The sequence below is a fragment of the Eretmochelys imbricata genome, chromosome 16 (genome assembly GCF_965152235.1).
Source record: "Eretmochelys imbricata isolate rEreImb1 chromosome 16, rEreImb1.hap1, whole genome shotgun sequence".
In the NCBI taxonomy this organism is placed as follows: domain Eukaryota; kingdom Metazoa; phylum Chordata; order Testudines; family Cheloniidae; genus Eretmochelys; species Eretmochelys imbricata.
This window is the reverse complement of record NC_135587.1, coordinates 17,556,295-17,573,259: the sequence shown is the minus strand read 5'-3', so window position 1 is coordinate 17,573,259 and position 16,965 is coordinate 17,556,295. Positions and strand designations below refer to the sequence as shown.

Sequence of the window (16,965 nt, the reverse complement as noted above, 5' to 3'; positions counted from 1 at the left end):
GACAGACACTCCAGTGGTCAAGGCCACGCGTTCCTCGTCTCATTTTCTCAGCAGAGGAGAGATGGATTCCTGATGCTCCTGAGGCAGCACTGATCCCAGAGCACAAGTTGTCCTCTCCCCCCTACAGAACTATTAGCTCCAGGTCAAGGGATGGAGACGAGATGGAAGCTTAAAGTATGACCAGTAGGCATATAGGACTAAGGCAGATGGAACCCTAGCACTGTTGTGTGCCAAATGATCATAGAATCATAGAATATCTGGGTCAGAAGGGACCACAGGAGGTCATCTAGTCCAACCCCCTGTTCAAAGCAGGACCAATCCCTGATTTTTGCCCCAGATCGCTAAATGACCCCCTCAAGGATTAAACTCACAACCCTGGGTTTAGCAGGCCAATGCTCAAACCACTGAACTATCCCTCTCCCCTACACTTAGGCTTTTCAGAAGAGTGGAGCAAAGGGCAACTCCCCCTCCTCAGTTCACCGGTGGAGCTGTAAGTTTGGTCAGAGCAAAGGCCTGGATGACAGGGCTCCTGGTTCTGTTCCTGGCTATGCCATAGACTTATAGGCAAGTTACTTCACCTCTTTGCCTCCAATTCCTCATCTATAAAATGTGTCTAATACTTCTCAGTGCAGCGTGGATAATGCTTAACCAATCAATATTTGCCAGCTTCTTTGAGAGCCTCAGGAATGGAAAGGTATTATAGCTCATCCCTCTGCCGTGCACGCAGCTATCACATGACAAGGGGACCAAAAGCCACTACTGGGCATAGGCCCCGGTACCTTTTACAGTCACGCATAGGTACACTGTTGTAATGACAAGGCAGCTGAGGCAGATCATGTGCGAAATGTGACAGTCTCTTCATGCCCTAAGGCCTTCCCCGAGTCAGAAGACTGTTCACCACTAGCTGCATTCCCACGGCAGCAACAGAGGCTAACCAGGGTTATTCAGTCATGGCCTGTACCTCCCTGGGCAGGGCCTGGGCAGCTCTTACAATAGAAATGTGCTGCTGAGCTGCTAGTGTCTGAACTTCCATCTGCATGGGGCATTTTACTAAACATTTCTCTTAACTTCACCTGCAGTCGCATGGCACAATGATGGGGGCAGAGAAGCTCACCAAATCCTCTGCCCTTTTCTAGGGCTCACGTATCTCCCCCACTCTTCTAGGGGGGTTCCCTGGAAGAGCTGAGGTGCTGCACGCCACCATGGAATTTGAACCTGCTCCTAACTACTAGGCCTCAGATACCAAATCTCAGCCAGAGAGTGGGATCCAGCCCTGACTTATCTTACAAGGAGCGTGAAAGAAGGGTCTCTGCTGGAAGCGGGTAGACGTGCACGCTCATGGCCTGCGTGCGCACACAGAGCTCACTGCCCATGATGCACAGCGGCCAAGCCAAGCGCCAGCTACCGGATCAGCACTTGGGGCTGCTCTCAGTCCTGGGGCAGTGGTCATGCATTCCTCTGTCACGCCTGCATGGCATGGCTGAGGAAGGACAGGCTTCTTGGGTCAGGCACAAAATGCTTCAATCTGTCTGGCTGTCGGAGCACGTCGAGATGACTGGGCACTGTGCTTCCCAGAGAGGGCTCTCGCTCTCTAATGAGTGTAAACAAGCAAAATTAAATAAAGAGCAAGCAAGCAGCAGAGACAGCCCGCCGCCCTCCCCCTTTAGTCCCAGGTCAGCTATTTCTCGCTGCCTGGCCCTATCCATAGCACAAAAGTTACCTCGTCCAAAGGATCAATTTTACCAGGGAATTGCTTTCTGAATTCGGCCTTTGAGAATCATCCATCTAACCAGAAAACTATAACTTGAGCGGCCTGACCCCACAACACAGCACTTTTCAGACCAATCCATCAGGATGCATCATTTAATAATGAACAGCGGAGCAGCTTAACATGGCCCAGGCTGCTGATCCCGCTGCGCTGCTGCTGCCTGGAGCAAAACTTGCCACTCCCGTCCCCCATCCACATCCCCAACTGCCGCCCCATCTTTTGTTCTGCTTTAACTCCTTCGTCAGGGTTGGCTGGGTGAAAACAACTGTCCTCCTCCCATCACCATCAATGCCTTCAGTTCAAGGACATACGCTTTAGCTTGGCAGCATAGGGGAAAGAGTGCCTTTCTCTAGCCAAGATCCAGCAGGCAGAGAACGGAGAAAATAGCATTAGTCCAGTCCCAAGGGTTGCAAGCCTTGCTTCTCTTTGCTCCTTTTTATCAGGTACCCAACTGTCTGAGCCAGGGCAGGACCAGGAAAAGGGGTTTAGGATCTAATCAATTATATTAGAGGGGTGAACAATGCCACGAGTCCTAGCACAGGCTACTGTGCACCTCTCCATTCTCAGGGCGGCCACAACTCCTTTCCCTTTCTACCATTATAAACTGATTACACCAGGAAGGTCTGCCTGGCTCAAGGGCTGCTAAGGGGAGAGAGCCTTTCCCCCTTAAGTTGCTGGTTCAAGTCTAGACCAGGTGACAGTGGTTACCGTTTGATAATTATTCAATGACCTGTGTGTGAAATGAGTGTGGTGGGTCTCAGTCCAGTTCCTCATGGGTAAGCTTCTCTAACACAAAAACCCAGCAGAGGAGGTGGCATCAGCAGAGAGGCCAAGTACTAAACAGGCCATAGAGTCTCAGCTTCTCTCATGCCCAGCCTCAGGGCAATATGGGGGAAGCATACATGGCTTGTCCATGCAGGGAATAAACAGAAGAATGTCAAACAGAATTCCCTAGTAATAGGCCTGAATGCTGCAGTAACGCTACAGTATTGGCTCCAAATGCTGTAGCTTACATTACAGAAGTATTTATTGATTTTTAATGCAGGTCCTTTAGTCGTCCTCCCCTTCCCTTTTGAAATGACGCAGCGTGGCCTAGTCTGCCAAGGCCTAAGCCAGGGACACAAGGATAACCGCAGGGCGCCAGGGAAAGTTTACAGGTGTGTAGGCATCATTTTGCAGCCGTGAAGAACGTTTCCTAGTCATCTCCATTTCTACGAGTCAGCATTCCAGAGGTCTCAGTGAGAGAGGCACGTCAGTGCCAAGTCTCCGCGTGAGAGATGGAGGGCCAGCACGCTTAAGGTTTGTAAATGAGGAGCCGACGAGACTAAGGCAAGGGCAGCAGACTTCCAGCATAGCTGAAAGAATGAAAAAGGCAGCCACCACGCTGGTATTTCATTCATCATAAAATTAAAACATACATAGTTTTTTTAAAAAATCCATGGAGATAGTCTATTTGATTCCCAGGATCTCCACGTCCTTTACAATCATTGAATTCAGTCTCACAATGCCCCTGTGAGCTAACTAAGGGTCCTTATCCCCATTTTACAGATCAAGAAACTGAGACAGAGAGAGATGTTAAATGACTGTCCACATAGTGGAGGTGCTGAGAGCCATTGAAGCAAACTGTAAACCCTGTAGATGATGGAAATCACTTCAAGCCAGGGAGTACTGCCATACCCCTAACACCCCTAGTTCCAGCACCTATGTGACGTCCCTCCCCACCAAAAAAAATCACCATGAATCACTTCAGTTGCAGAACCAGAACCCAGAAACCCTGACTCCCAGTCCTCTGTTCTAACCACTGGACCACACTGTAATGCTGCTCTAGGGATGGGGAAACACTCAGTAAGTGGGTAAGTTATCCTACTCGCTTTCCTTGCACTCATCACCCCTGAAATTTTTTTGTCCCCAGTACTCACTCTCTCCAAGAGCTTTAGAGTCATAGATCCCAAGGCCAGAAGGGACCATTGTGATCATCTAGGCTGACTTCCTGTGTAACACAGGCCGTAGAATTTCCCCAAACTAAAGAAGGAGCCCTGGCCCCAAGCCCCCTCCGTCTGAGTCAGACACACATACTGCACATACAAGCAGCTCGAGGCATCCAGAATTTCCAGACAGGCCTGTGACTGGCATACAAGAGAGTGGTGGAAGGGGAGAAGCTGGGTTCCTCCAGTGCTTTCTTCCACACCATTTCTACAGTGGGAGATGACCTCTACCCACCAACATCTCTCCTCCACCTCCACCTGTCCTCCCTTCCCTCCTCCATCACCTGCCCTCTCTCCACAGCTGAGAGTAAGGCCAGCATATACTTCAAAGCTGATAACTTTGCCACCATCTTCTTAGCAATGCAGATTGCGTCTCAGGCTAGAGATGGAGAGCTTTCCTAATCCCCAGTCAGAGACCATCTAGACTCACCCTGGAGCTCAGCAATGGAATTGCTCCAAATTAAAATCCCTGCTTCCACCCTGCTTATCACAGCTGGCATCGGGAAAACTCAGCACAGGTGTGGAAAGCTGTTATTGTCTGCCATCCAAAGGATGGATTACGATGACTTTCCACTGAATTGTTTGCTCACTGTAACTGATGAACCTTTAATGAGTCTCACGGGACCATGTGTTTGAAGGGAGCTCTTTCCTCTCTGTCCCTGAGAAAGTCCCTCTTTCAACTAATCTTGGCTCTCGTGAATACATGAATAACTATTTTCCTCCCTTCCCGCTATTGTCATCCACCGCCTGTGCTTACACACAGCACTTAGGCAGCTCTTGGACGATTAACCCTGTTTCTACCTAATTCTCTGCAACTGTTCTGACAGATCAGCAAAGCATGAAGCAACTATTTCACTGACCTCACAGCAAGTCTGCAAATACAAAATACAATGGCCATTGCACTGGGACTCTTTGTGCTCCATCTGTGCACCCAGAAGCTAGTGAAACAGTTCCCAGTGAATACAGAATGTAGGCAGCTCCCTGCTTTCCCAGAAAGAAGAGTTTTTTCTATTTGGATTCAAATTCCTGGAAAAAATAACCTAGTCTGGGTTTCTCACTGTCCCAGATTGTGAGGTGGGAAAACATCATGTGGTAAATCAGCCCGAGTAATCTCAAGGTGCAGAAGACACTTGTCATGACAATGTCCGATGGCTTCAGCATGAGGTTCACATCCTGCTATTTGATCTTATAGTGGGGTCTGGAACACATGACTTATGAGGAGAGGCTGAGGGAACTGGGATTGTTTAGTCTGCAGAAGAGAAGAATGAGGGGGGATTTGATAGCTGCTTTCAACTACCTGAGAGGTGGTTCCAAAGAGGATGGTTCTAGACTATTCTCAGTGGTAGAAGAGGACAGGACAAGGAGAAATGGTCTCAAGTTGCAGTGCGGAAGGTTTAGGTTGGATATTAGGAAAAACTTTTTCACTAGGAGGGTGGTGAAACACTGGAATGCGTTACCTAGGGAGGTGGTAGAATCTCCTTCCTTAGAAGTTTTTAAGGTCAGGCTTGACAAAGCCCTGGCTGCGATGATTTAATTGGGGAGTGGTCCTACTTTGAGCAGGGGGTTGGACTAGATGACCTCCTGAGGTCCCTTCCAATCCTGATATTCTATGATTCTATGATCATATGACTAGAGATGGGCCTGAACTGATTACATGGGATCCGAATCCCCAACGCTGTCACCTCTGAACCCTGGGGAAATCCAGATCCTGATCTGAATGTCCCCATTTCAGCCTCAAACCACCACTCCAGGTCTGAATACAGGCTACACTGTTGGGATATTCAAATCCCAGTCTGAACTTGGCAGCTTTGCATAAGGCAGATTAATGTCCTGGATCCTCATCGTGTGGAACAAGATACGTGTCACGCTGCCTCAATGTGCAGGACACTTCACATAATGCATCCACTGTACAGTGCCTGACAGAGCAAAGCACCATACCGATTAAACTCATCCCCTGAGATGCTTTTCTCCTCCCAGCCTCCATGAGCAATACTCTCCACAGAGATTCCTAGCAACACAGAGTTGTTATGGACTGGTGAATTCTACTGGAACCCTTGAGGGGAAAGAAAACTATTTGTGCCACCCTTAGAAATTCATTTGAAGTTGGGTTATCAAGAGAAGACCATCTAAAAGATGCCAAGATGATTAGCATAATGGATAGCCACTCCATTGGGTGCAGCAAGTCATTGTAAATAAATTGCCACTCAGCAGCAGTCAAAATACTGCTGAACTTTGGAAAGGATTTCCCCTTATCATTATTTACATGCAGAGCAGTCTTTTTAAAAACCTTCTGAGGTAGGGGTTTGGGGGCAGACGAGGAGGAAGGGTGAAAACGATGTACCACGGATATACTAACATAAATATTTGCAGAGTAATGTGTATAAATGCTCTCTGGACTTTCTCCTGGAACGCAATAATGCCTGCAATTGAGTTCATTGGCCAAATTTAATTTGGGCTCCGGTAGAAGTCTCTTTATATTAAGTGCTTTAACATACATCACCTCCTCAGTCTATCGATGAAATTCTATTATTTGCTCAGGACCGGACACAACTCGGCAACAAAAGGAAAGAAGGCTCCACAAAACAAAGCCAGAGGCAGGTAATAGGACCTTGGGCATCCCTCAGCTGGCATTGATGAAATGTCACTAGTGCTTGGACAAAGGGGGAGCGTTCTGTGTCTCCCGCGCTCACCCCCCCTTACTGCAAGCCTGCAAGGACTCTCCTCCATTTTGCAGCAATTACAGTAATAGCATTTAAGAGTCTTGGGGAAATATAAGCAAACAGCTGATGTGAGTTAATAACTTAATTTAACTATACGGCCTGGAGCAAGATGTCTCTTAAATTAGAGTTAATTCCAGTTCAGACCATTTCCAAAGAAACTCCATCCATACAATCCTCCTGCAGCGAGAGAGAACACGCTCGGCCAATGGAATATTGCATCATCAGAACACTCTCCCTAGCTAACTGGCAATCCTCAAAGCCAGGATACCATAGTTTATTGGGCGCCAATCACCCCTAACTTGGGTGACACATACCACACCTCTTGGAAATTCCAAGAACAATGCAGGGAAAGGGTGGTAGGAACCTTGTACTCAGTAGCAGCATCTCCTCAGAGGGAAGCCCAAAATGTATTACAACATTTTGCCTTGTACCCATGTGTATTTTTCATGCTGCTAACAGGTGGAGATGCTGCTCCCAGACCCCCCTCCATTCCTCAGTAAAACATGTCTGATCGCTGGTCAGTTGTTCATCAAAATCTAAGAACCTCGCCTGTAAAACAACCCAGTAGCAGCTGTCAGATGACTGAAGATAGCAAGCGATGTTTCTACACACGTGGAGATTCTCCTACAACTTTCTAAATTGACAGAGGGTTAGGAAATTCCGTGTACTGAAATACAGGCTGAGACCAAACAGAACTCATTTCATACGTGTACCGATTTCCAGATTCCAATCTGGGTCCTAAACATGAAAACACAAAGGGCTGTGGCCACTGCACCATACAAAGGGACAGAATCAGGAGGCTGCAGCTCAGCTGAGCAGAGGGGTAATTGTATTTCTTTTGGCAAGATGTTTTATCTAGTACCACCAACTGTCATGTTTTGCGGTACAGGATGACTGGGAGGGCAGCAAAGAATACCCCCCTGCATGTGACCAGCAGTGGACAATTAACCAGCTGCACTATGAGGCTGTTTGGGGAGGGTCATGTTCCTTTGAGTCTGAAGCTGAAGGTACTGGCCACTGCGAGAGGCAGGATAGTGGACTAGTGTTTTGGTCTGGTATGGCAAACTCTATGCTCTTATTCAAGCAGAAAGAAAGGCAACCCTGGTAGGGAATCCATGTGTAAAAGTGTGTGTACCTCACAGCAGCATGAAACAACCGGAGAAAAAAATTACAAACCAAAGCATTGGAAGGTGGAAAATTTAAACCAAAAAATACCCACCACCAACAAAAAAACCTTCACAGAAAGAAAACAGATTGTGAAGGGGGAGGCAGGGAATCTAAAACAAACAACCTACAAAACTGAAAATCATCTCTTCTAATTAATTAATCCTTGGCCTGACAAAGGCCTAGCAGCCGAGGTATTATTATTCTCTAAGCCTATTTCACATGTGCATTTTGTAATATAAATGACATCTCTGAGCTCACATTCTGCAATTTTCTCAGAGGACTACTTAGGTCTAGAAAGAGAGAATGAAAGAGAGATAGGGAAAAAAAAACCAGGGAAGAGAGGAAGAAAGAGGAATCTGTTAATTAGTCTGAAATTGAGTCACTTCTCTCAAATCTGATTTCTCATAACTGAATCTGTGTCCTGGCTATGCCACATTAACTTCAATTACTGCTCATTAATCCCTCTGGGATGGAGTTTGCCCTAGTGAATGCTGCTGTGCCTGACATTCCAGAGAGGAGAAAATTACTCCAAAGAGATGCTGCGTGATAGGAGTAGAGTGTGGCCTTTTCTATCTCACCTGCCTGACGAGCCCACTGTGACTCTGCACACAGGAAAAGAGACGAGGAGCCTCATTCATTTAATCTCACATGGTTAACTGCGTTGGTTGCTGTTCTGAGCAGAGAACTAAGCTGTGAACAGAGAGCTGTGTGGAAAGGTCTTTCCATTTCCCTCCCTCGCACTACCCCGTCTGATGCGCGCGGGCCCACACTCATGCAGGCCAAGCGCTTTCTCGTTTCTATTCCTGTCCTAAGTTCTGTGCATCTCCAGTTACTCAGCAGATCAATAGGGACAGGATGGAAGAAGAAAAAGAACACCAAGGAAGAGCGAGAGAGTAAAAATAACCTGCCAGACGTGAACTGAGAAACAGACCTAGCTGAGCTAGTGTGACGTGAAGGTGCAGACAGAGAAGGGTGCCTGTGTGCGTATGTATGCGCTTGGGGGGATAGCAGAGTCAATAGTCTGCTCCAGCCAACACCACACTTAGCCCTCACAAAATGGAGACCTCCAAGCCTACCCAGAGCTTCCATGGATTGCCCCACATTCTCCTCCAGGGTACGTATGGTCCCCGGAAAAGTACGGCCTACAGAATGTGGATGTGAGAATGAGGCCAACAGCTTCCATTAGTCTGAGTCCTTTTAAGCTCTGCCCTGCTCTTGTTCCAGGAAGTTTTGTCAGGTTCCTGTGGTAACTTTTCTTCTAAAGAAGCTGGGGACGGGAGGTTTGGCTGGGAGAGCCCAGGAGCTTGCAGAAATGCCTTTTTGACCGAAGGAGGATTTGTGTAACCTACCAGCAGGACTACGGGTTCTGGGGTGGCCCATCCAACAGCATCACAGTATCTGTAACAGGAACACACTGTTCTGCAGAGGAATTAGATAAACTGCACTGAATTCATGAGCTAAGTCTAGGTGACAGAAGTACATAGGTGTAAATTTTTAACAGTGGGAGTAATTGACCATTGGAACAGTGGTGGAGTCTCCATCACTGACCATTTTTAAAATCAAGATGGGATGTTTTTCTAAAAGATCTGCTGTAGGAATTACTGTGGGGAAGTTCTCTGGCCTGTGTGATACAGGAGGGCAGACTAGATGATCACAATGGTCCCTTCTGGCCTTTGAATCTATGAAAGCTCCACTGAGGCATACGCTGTATTGGTGACAAAGGGTTTTGTTTAAGTGATGATCAAATTCTTCTCCTGCCTGTTAAAGCCAATTGGAAACTGGCTAGCCGCCTCGATGTACTCCAATCTCATCAGTATCAGAAACGAAGTCACTTTATACCAAGATGCTGGAAGTCTGCAAGAGGAGTCAAAGTTGCCAGTCTTACTTAACTGATCGGAGGGCCACTCAAACTGAAACTTGGTGATGGACTATTAATTAAAGGAGAGGTGCCTAAATTTTGCCCACCAGAAAGCCACCTATGCCTCAGAACCATACCCACTGCAGCAGACTGCAGCTGCTCCCATTTGTAATATGGAGGAGCAACCCACAGAGACTGCTGTTCCTAGCATGCAGTGTTCCACCTTCATCCAACTGGCTGTCCAGATCTGTAGGTCACTGGATCCCACATATTGCAGGTAAGTTTTTTTCCTTCTGGTTTTTAAAATGTTTGTTTCTTTGTAATTATAGTCTCCCTCTTCCTTTGTAATCTCCCTTCCTGATCCTCAACATTATACACCATCTTATCTATGCACTTGCACCTTTCTGCACACAGCGATTCATTCCCTTGCCCTGGAATCACTCAATACCCTCCCCTCCTCCTTCTGGCCCACTGAAGCAGTCCTGGGTATTCTTAGCTACATCTCTCTTTCCAGTGCAGTGTTTATATCAGTCTCTCATCGATTTTTTTCCCCCGTACTTGCATCTGGTGACCCTTCCTTGCTGAGCTGTACACAGGGTTTGATTTGGTTTTAAATACCTGCGTCCTAATTAGCTTCACTTACAGTCAGTATTAGATTAGTTTCCAGTGAAAACCTGCAGGCTGGAACTGAAGTAATCACAGGACTAGCGGGGAGGGAGTCAATTCAGATGAAGACTCCCTCCCACGCACCCATGGCTCCTCTCCAACAGGCAAGAATTCCTCCCACCACCCTCTTGGCATTTCAGTTGCAGAGCTGGCAGCTGTGGGCAAGCCAGACTGAGGGACACCTCTACCTCTCCGCCCTCAATCTGACCCACAAAGGGCCTGTCCTCTTGGGGAAAGGACAGAGCGATTACTAGCATGAACAAGGGGAGAGCAAGGGTAGCTCAAAGCTGGGTCTCATTTTATCAGCAGGCCTAAAGTCTGGGAGCGGAGAAGAGGCTGCGTAAACAGTTCCGATTTCAGCCCAGGGAAAACTCAGAGTACTCAGAAAGCACCCAAGCCAGTGTGCTTGTGAAGTCACCCTACACAGCTGAAATGTTAACTGGAGGTGAGTGGAGGGACCAGGGGAGCAGAGATGCCACTGTTCTGCAGCAGGCATGGGCAGCCTGCCAGCTCTGGCAGGAGGGAGCTCTTCAGACACTTAAAAAGCAAAAACAAAACCACCCATAATTGTCCCCCTACTTAAAATAGTGCTGCAGTTTCCACTGGTCATTTGTAGTCTAACCCTCCCTCCTCTTCGCCCTCCCCTTCCCTGTGAGCCCTAGAGACGCATTACACAACCCACTGCGGCTTCTACTTGTTGGAGGAAAGAACAAATAAATAAATCAAAAGTTAATCTCATTAAGTTTGGGGTCAGAGCTGGCTTTAGCTGCTGAGGCACCTCGCTCAGAAGCCGAAGCTTGAATGGCAAATATTGAGTAAGTGGAACCCCACACAAGGGCTGGGATTTTGTTTTAAACCTTCCGTGCTGTGAAGGTCTCATTTACTTTCCTCTTAATAACAGAGAGAATGAAAAATATCACAATGGAGAACGCTATGCAGCCCAGAAAGGAGGGGCAAATATCAAATGAAGTACCCAGTGCAGTGCACAAGAGAAGGAAAAAGTCTCAACAGCTATAGCAATTCCACTGAATGTGAAAAAAGCTCCAGCATATTTATATTATATACCAATTACTTTATTTTAACAAGTACAATGGGTGGGGAGGGGAGTCCAGCCCCTTCTGCTTTACTCTGAGCCCTACTCAGAGCATATCTTTGGTGTCCCCTACACTACACTGCTCAATGATTGCAGGATGGCTCAGGGTTCACAAAAACACATCACTCCCGAAGCATTTGCACTCAGTCCTGCTCACCTGAGTAAAATGCTGGAACCTCTCAGGACATTTGTGACAAGCTGCCCTTTGTCCTTGAAGTGCCCCATGAAGTCACAGTTACTCCTCAGCCTTACTAGTCATCCAGAGGGGCTCGATCCAGGCTGTTTGGGTCTTCAAGGGGAAAAAAGAAGTGGCCGGAGTATGGAAGTGGGAGCAAGGGACTCCTGAGTTCTAATCTCAGCTGTGACACCAACTTCCTCTGTGACCCTGGGCAGGTCGCATGACTTCTCTAGCTGGGTCTCCACCTCTGTAAAATGGGGCTACTAATCCTTGCCTGCCTCAAAGAGGTGTTTATGAGGCTTAGATAGTTAATGTTTGTAAAATACACTGTGTTTGGTTATAGCATTTCTTATGATGAATAATTGGACAGTAGGCAAATCTCAACTGGATTGTAAGCTCCATGGGGCAGGATCATTTTGGTTGGACTACGTACACTGACGGTGCTGTATAAATAATACTAGATCTTGGGTTTGCCCACACAACAGGTACAAACTTTGTACATTTTTGAAACCCAAAGGTCATTATGCAAAGGCACCAAGTATTTGATCCTAATTTACCCCTTTCAGAGATGAGACCCCTTCCAACCTTGTCATGGCCCCACAGTCCAACCAAACCTAATGAATTGATACACCACCTACAACTGTCATGCCAACACAGTCATTCAAAGTGTGCTTACTGGAGCTGTGAATTGATTACCATGGCTTTGCCACTGCTGTCAGTAACCACACCGGCTGCTTCCACACCAAGCTTTCAGCGAGCGCACCCTGTGAGAAGTGGACCCCCAAGTGGGCTGAAGGAGGAAAGGGAGATACTGGCAGGAGATGGAGCGGGAAGTAAAGGTGTTCACTGTTTTCTGTGAGGAAAATAAGGGCAAGGAAAAGAAAAGAGGGTCTAGGCACCTTCCTCATCTCCTCTCGTCACTCAGCTTCCCACTGCCCTGTCCCTTTGTTTCTTCTCTCTCTTGCTCTGTTCTTTTCCCTCCTCCCCACATGTTTCAAACTGCCTACGCGTTCTCCACCACAAGCCTGACATGGAGGAGAGCAGGGCATGCTCTCCCACAGGGAAATCTGCTAATGCAGAGGGAAGGGCAGGGATGTGACACCCAGATGGGGAGCTCCCTGGTTAAAATTCCACCGTCAAACAGAAGGGAGAGTTGGGATGACTTCCTGTATCTGATGGACTCACCCACTCACTGGACACTGCTCAGTCATCCCTGCCAGAGGCTCAGAATAATACTTCTGAAAGGCAGATTTTTACTTATTTATTTTGCCTTTGGAACAGAACAGATTGTGCCCAGCAAGGACAGCTCAAAGTCTGCCCCAGGTGATGCTGCCTGTGTCCTGGGTTATAGTTCTGAGAATGTATCTTTGTTTAAAGGGAAAAACAAACACATGGGTTCCCCAGCCCCTCACAGTTGCTCCCTGTGAGCAGAAACGTATGTGGTTACTGGCTGCATTGGCAGCTAAAGGGGAAAACTTTTGTGGGAGCCCCTGCTAATAAACTGGCAGCCCATTGCTGAATTAGGGCAGCTATGAACCTGGGAACCAAACTTCTCCCCTAATACAGTGCACGCACTGTGCTCCCTGCATCACCCTGTCCCCCACTCCCAAAGAGAGGGACGCTTTCATTTCTTTGCACGGTTTCCTTTTCCTGGGCATGAATTCAGAAAACCCAACCACGGTGGCACCTCCCAAACATTTCTACTTGCAAGTCTTAGCAGCAAGCAGTTTGGAAATGATACAAGATGCTCTTCTGTCACTCTGGTGATCGTTGAGAGCCTTGCTAGTTGGGTGGGAATTTTTCCCTCCTGCTTGCAAGTCTCACACAAGCTGGATGGGAAATTAGCCAGCTCGGCACTTTTCCACCTTACTTTGCTTTTTCGGTTGATGTCATAACGTAACATATGGCATTGCACAGAGAAATAAGCATTGAAACCAAGGGAAACAACAAAATTGCCAGTGGGATAAAACTTCACAAAGACCTCTTGTGACTAAAACACTGACAGCCTGGGGTGTGGGGCTCAGTGGGGTAGACCATCATCTCTGAAGAGCCAGGTTCAAATCTTGACGTGCATCATAAATGAAATGGAGTTCAGTGATTGGAGCCTAGTATCCCTCTCCACCAGCCTTCATATATCACTCATTATCTTAGACAACCTTAGAAAGGTTTTCAGGGCAGAGACTGTCGTCCTGTGTTAAAGGGCTGGAATAGCAGCGGAGTAGGTGTCAGGACTGAGGTGAATTGGCAGAGCTGTGTCAGTGCTCGGGACTATAATAGCCGTGGTTAATGAAGGGCAGGACTGAGGTGTTACTGGAAGACTTGTGTGCATATAGCAGCAGGGCAAAGTAGGTTCTCAGTGGATGCTATTCCAGCCCTCTAGCCCGGGAGATGAATCTCTTATTTGTGATCCCTTTAACACAGTTAAATCTCGGGTCACATCTGAGTGGGTGTTTGGCCTTTCCCAACAATCTACTATGCTACCTGATAGACTGCGCTGCTAAATGGGTTTGGGGTCAGACAGTTTGATGGGCAGAAGAGCAGCAGTGCTAGCAAGAAGGGAGATCAGTGAAGGGGCTGGAGGAAGCTGTTGACCTAACTCAAACTTACCCAATATTCAGAGGCATCCCTTGCTCCAGGGTGAAGATGATCAACTTTTTGACATATATTATGCCATCCCTCTGGTTGGAGTGAAGGAAAGTCTATGTTTACATACCAGAGAGCCTCCTGTACGTCTATGCAGCTTTTCATTTCAAAGTGTTTTATAACATTAATAAAACCTCAAAACACTCTAATAATATAGGTATTAATACCCCCATTTTATTGGTGGGGGGCAGTGGAGATACAGGGGAGCTGAGTGACTTGGCCCAGGACAAAGAGCAAGTCTGTGGCAGAGCTGGGAATAGAACTCAGAACACCCACTTCCCAACTCTTTAATCTCCTGCTCTTGCTGCTAGATTGGCTATTGTGTTTGAGTGTGGGGACTCAGCAATTCTTCATGGCAGACTCTCACAGTCCCTTCAGGAGGCTCATTTGTAATCCCGTGAGGGGACATGCCACCCATCTGCTCGAATGTTGATATTGTCTTGAATTGGGAGAGTGGTGAGGAAGGGGAGAAATACTGAGTTGATGATCTGATGGGTTGACAAACTCATATAGTTGGGTTCTTTCTGATATTAACACTAGGTCCCCTTCCCCATCCCTCCAAGAAGAGAGACAAACATGGATATAGTAACTGTTACCTGCCGGTGACTTCAATGTTGGAGACAGCATAGAAGTATTTGTACAAGTTCTCCCTCTGCACGTAGGTGCCCCCAAGTGCCGGTCTTAGCAACCTCATCCGCAGGTCAGTCATGGTGAAGAAGTCCTTCAAGCCCTTAGCGCTCTCCAGCCTGGTGTACAGGTTGTCCATGTTCCTGAGGTCCTGGCCAGCGAAAATGGCAAAGCGATCCCTCACCTCCAACCGCACGTTCTTCTCCTTCTTGGAGCCTGCCCAGCGGGAGTACTCCTCTGTGCAGATGATCCTGTTGGCACTGGTAGTAGAGAGGTCTCTGACCCGCCGGGCTGGCATGCCAAAGGCTTCCATGCAGTCATCCGCATAGTACTGGTATGGGTGCCAAGTCCTCCCATTGTCCAGGGACTTCTCCAGCATCATGATGGTGGGGCGTCCGTACTCGAAGGTCACCACAATGTCATCTGTCAGCTCTATGCTCTTGTTCCAGGAAAGTGTGATGTTAGCCAGCAGGGGTTCTGGGTAGCGGCTCCAGGTCACGCTCTGCCAGTAGGTGGCCAGCCCTTCATCCTCTTTGTCGAACATCAGCTTTGGTGGGTGGGCCAGGTCAGGGGTGGAAGCGTCACACTCATCACTGCACAGGTATGGGTTCTCCTGGAAGATGAACAATAATAAGAGAAGAAGGCGAGCCTTAGTGTTGTTAAAGATGGGGCTGGTAGTGCCAACTATTATTCAAGCTGCCCACACGTCCCATGACAAACATCCTGTTTCCAGTTACCTATAACATTGCCAAATTTTAACCCTTCAGGATGAAATTTGATATGCTGGGTATCTCTCAGGCTGAAATTTTGGGAAAATTTCAGACAAAATGGTTCAGCCATTTTCAAGATAAGGCTAAGAGAAAAGGTGGGTGTTTTGCCCATGATTGAGACCGGATGAGACCAAGACCGGAGGAGGGGAGAGACATACCAGATGAGGAGCCAGGAAAGGGGAACTTGGACTGACAGGGCAGGAAGACTGGAACTGGGTAGAGAGGGGAGAGGGAAGATTGGAATTTAGACATAAAACTGGAGAGACAGCATAGGACTGGCTGGGCAAGGAGACTGGGACTGAGACAAGGAGCCAGAGGTTGGGAAGAGACAGGACTGTGACAGGAACAAAATGGAGGGGATGGAGCCAGAAAGGGTCAAGCGTGGGTGGGAATGGGCAGGCACTGAGGTCTATGCCCACTAGAGCACATTCCCTTCCAGAGCCAGGGAGGAAACCCAACATTCCTCTGCTGTCAGCAGCTATCTCTGAAACTCACTGGCAAAGCGTGTGTTTCATCCCCCTGCCGTGCTGGCCCACAGAGTGGATGAGAATCCCCTATTGCTAGCACTGACTCCATTAAGTCAAGTGGCAACACTCTGTGCAGTGGAACGAAAGGTTCCAGCCCTGCTGATGAACTGTGTGGGTGTCAGTGATGTCACGTGATGGAATTTGTTTATTCAGTTTGTCTTCAAAAATATAGGAAATCTCTCACACAACCTACAAGAAAGGAACAAGGAACATTATTAAGGTTGCACTCAAAAGTTAGGAAATGCCAGAATTAAGGCTGTCTGTAATTAAAGACTGTGTCATAATGCACATGCCCAAGGGAATTAAATTCACATTGCACAAGCAACCTTAATTCTGGCATTTCTTAACATTTGAGTGCTTGACTTTGTAACTTTAGTAATATTGGTTTGATCCAGTTGTGTGTAAAGAAACAGAAGCCTCTGGAACCACAGAAGGACAGTAGTAATTAGAGCAAAATTATCAGATTAACAAACTCTTCTCCTGGTAAAAGGACATTTGATATTAAATCGACACTTCAGCTAATCTTTAAAACAAAAGGTGCTGGGTAATTTTCTTGCCTTTTAACAACACTTGCATCTATGCAAATGGAATAAGGTGAATCAATGCTATGCTTCAGACTCACTTGCAGAGGTCAGGTACAAATTTAGAGCACTGCACAATTGGCCAAGTGTTTTGTGATAGTTTTCCCCATCTTCCTTTGAAGGGAAAAAATACATTGGCCACTAGTAGGTTGGATGGAACAGGGGCCTGATCCCATATGGTAAGGCTTATGTTCCATTGTGGGGGGGTGTGTATGTGTATATCTATATATATTTATAGAATACTGGTATATAATTTAAGATATAATATAGCACAATCATCCAACTCCCTATAATGAGGAATTACTTGCATTCATTACTGAAATGCAGGCACCTATTGGATGGATTGTAGGAGTTATTTACTAATACACAGCAGCACTATATG

General features: G+C 47.2%; 2 protein-coding genes across 2 annotated transcripts in view; one reads left to right on the top strand and one right to left on the bottom strand.

Moving 5' to 3' along the window:
* TTF1 (transcription termination factor 1) overlaps positions 1-16,965 on the top strand; it is a 250,404-nt gene that overhangs the window by 109,410 nt on the left and 124,029 nt on the right. The gene's annotated exons all lie outside the window — the stretch shown is intronic.
* NTNG2 (netrin G2) overlaps positions 1-16,965 on the bottom strand; it is a 65,850-nt gene that overhangs the window by 25,456 nt on the left and 23,429 nt on the right. The window contains exon 2 of the mRNA XM_077836253.1: positions 14,675-15,318. Coding sequence (XP_077692379.1) covers positions 14,675-15,318 — 644 coding nt within the window. The remainder of the gene's footprint in view (positions 1-14,674; positions 15,319-16,965) is intronic.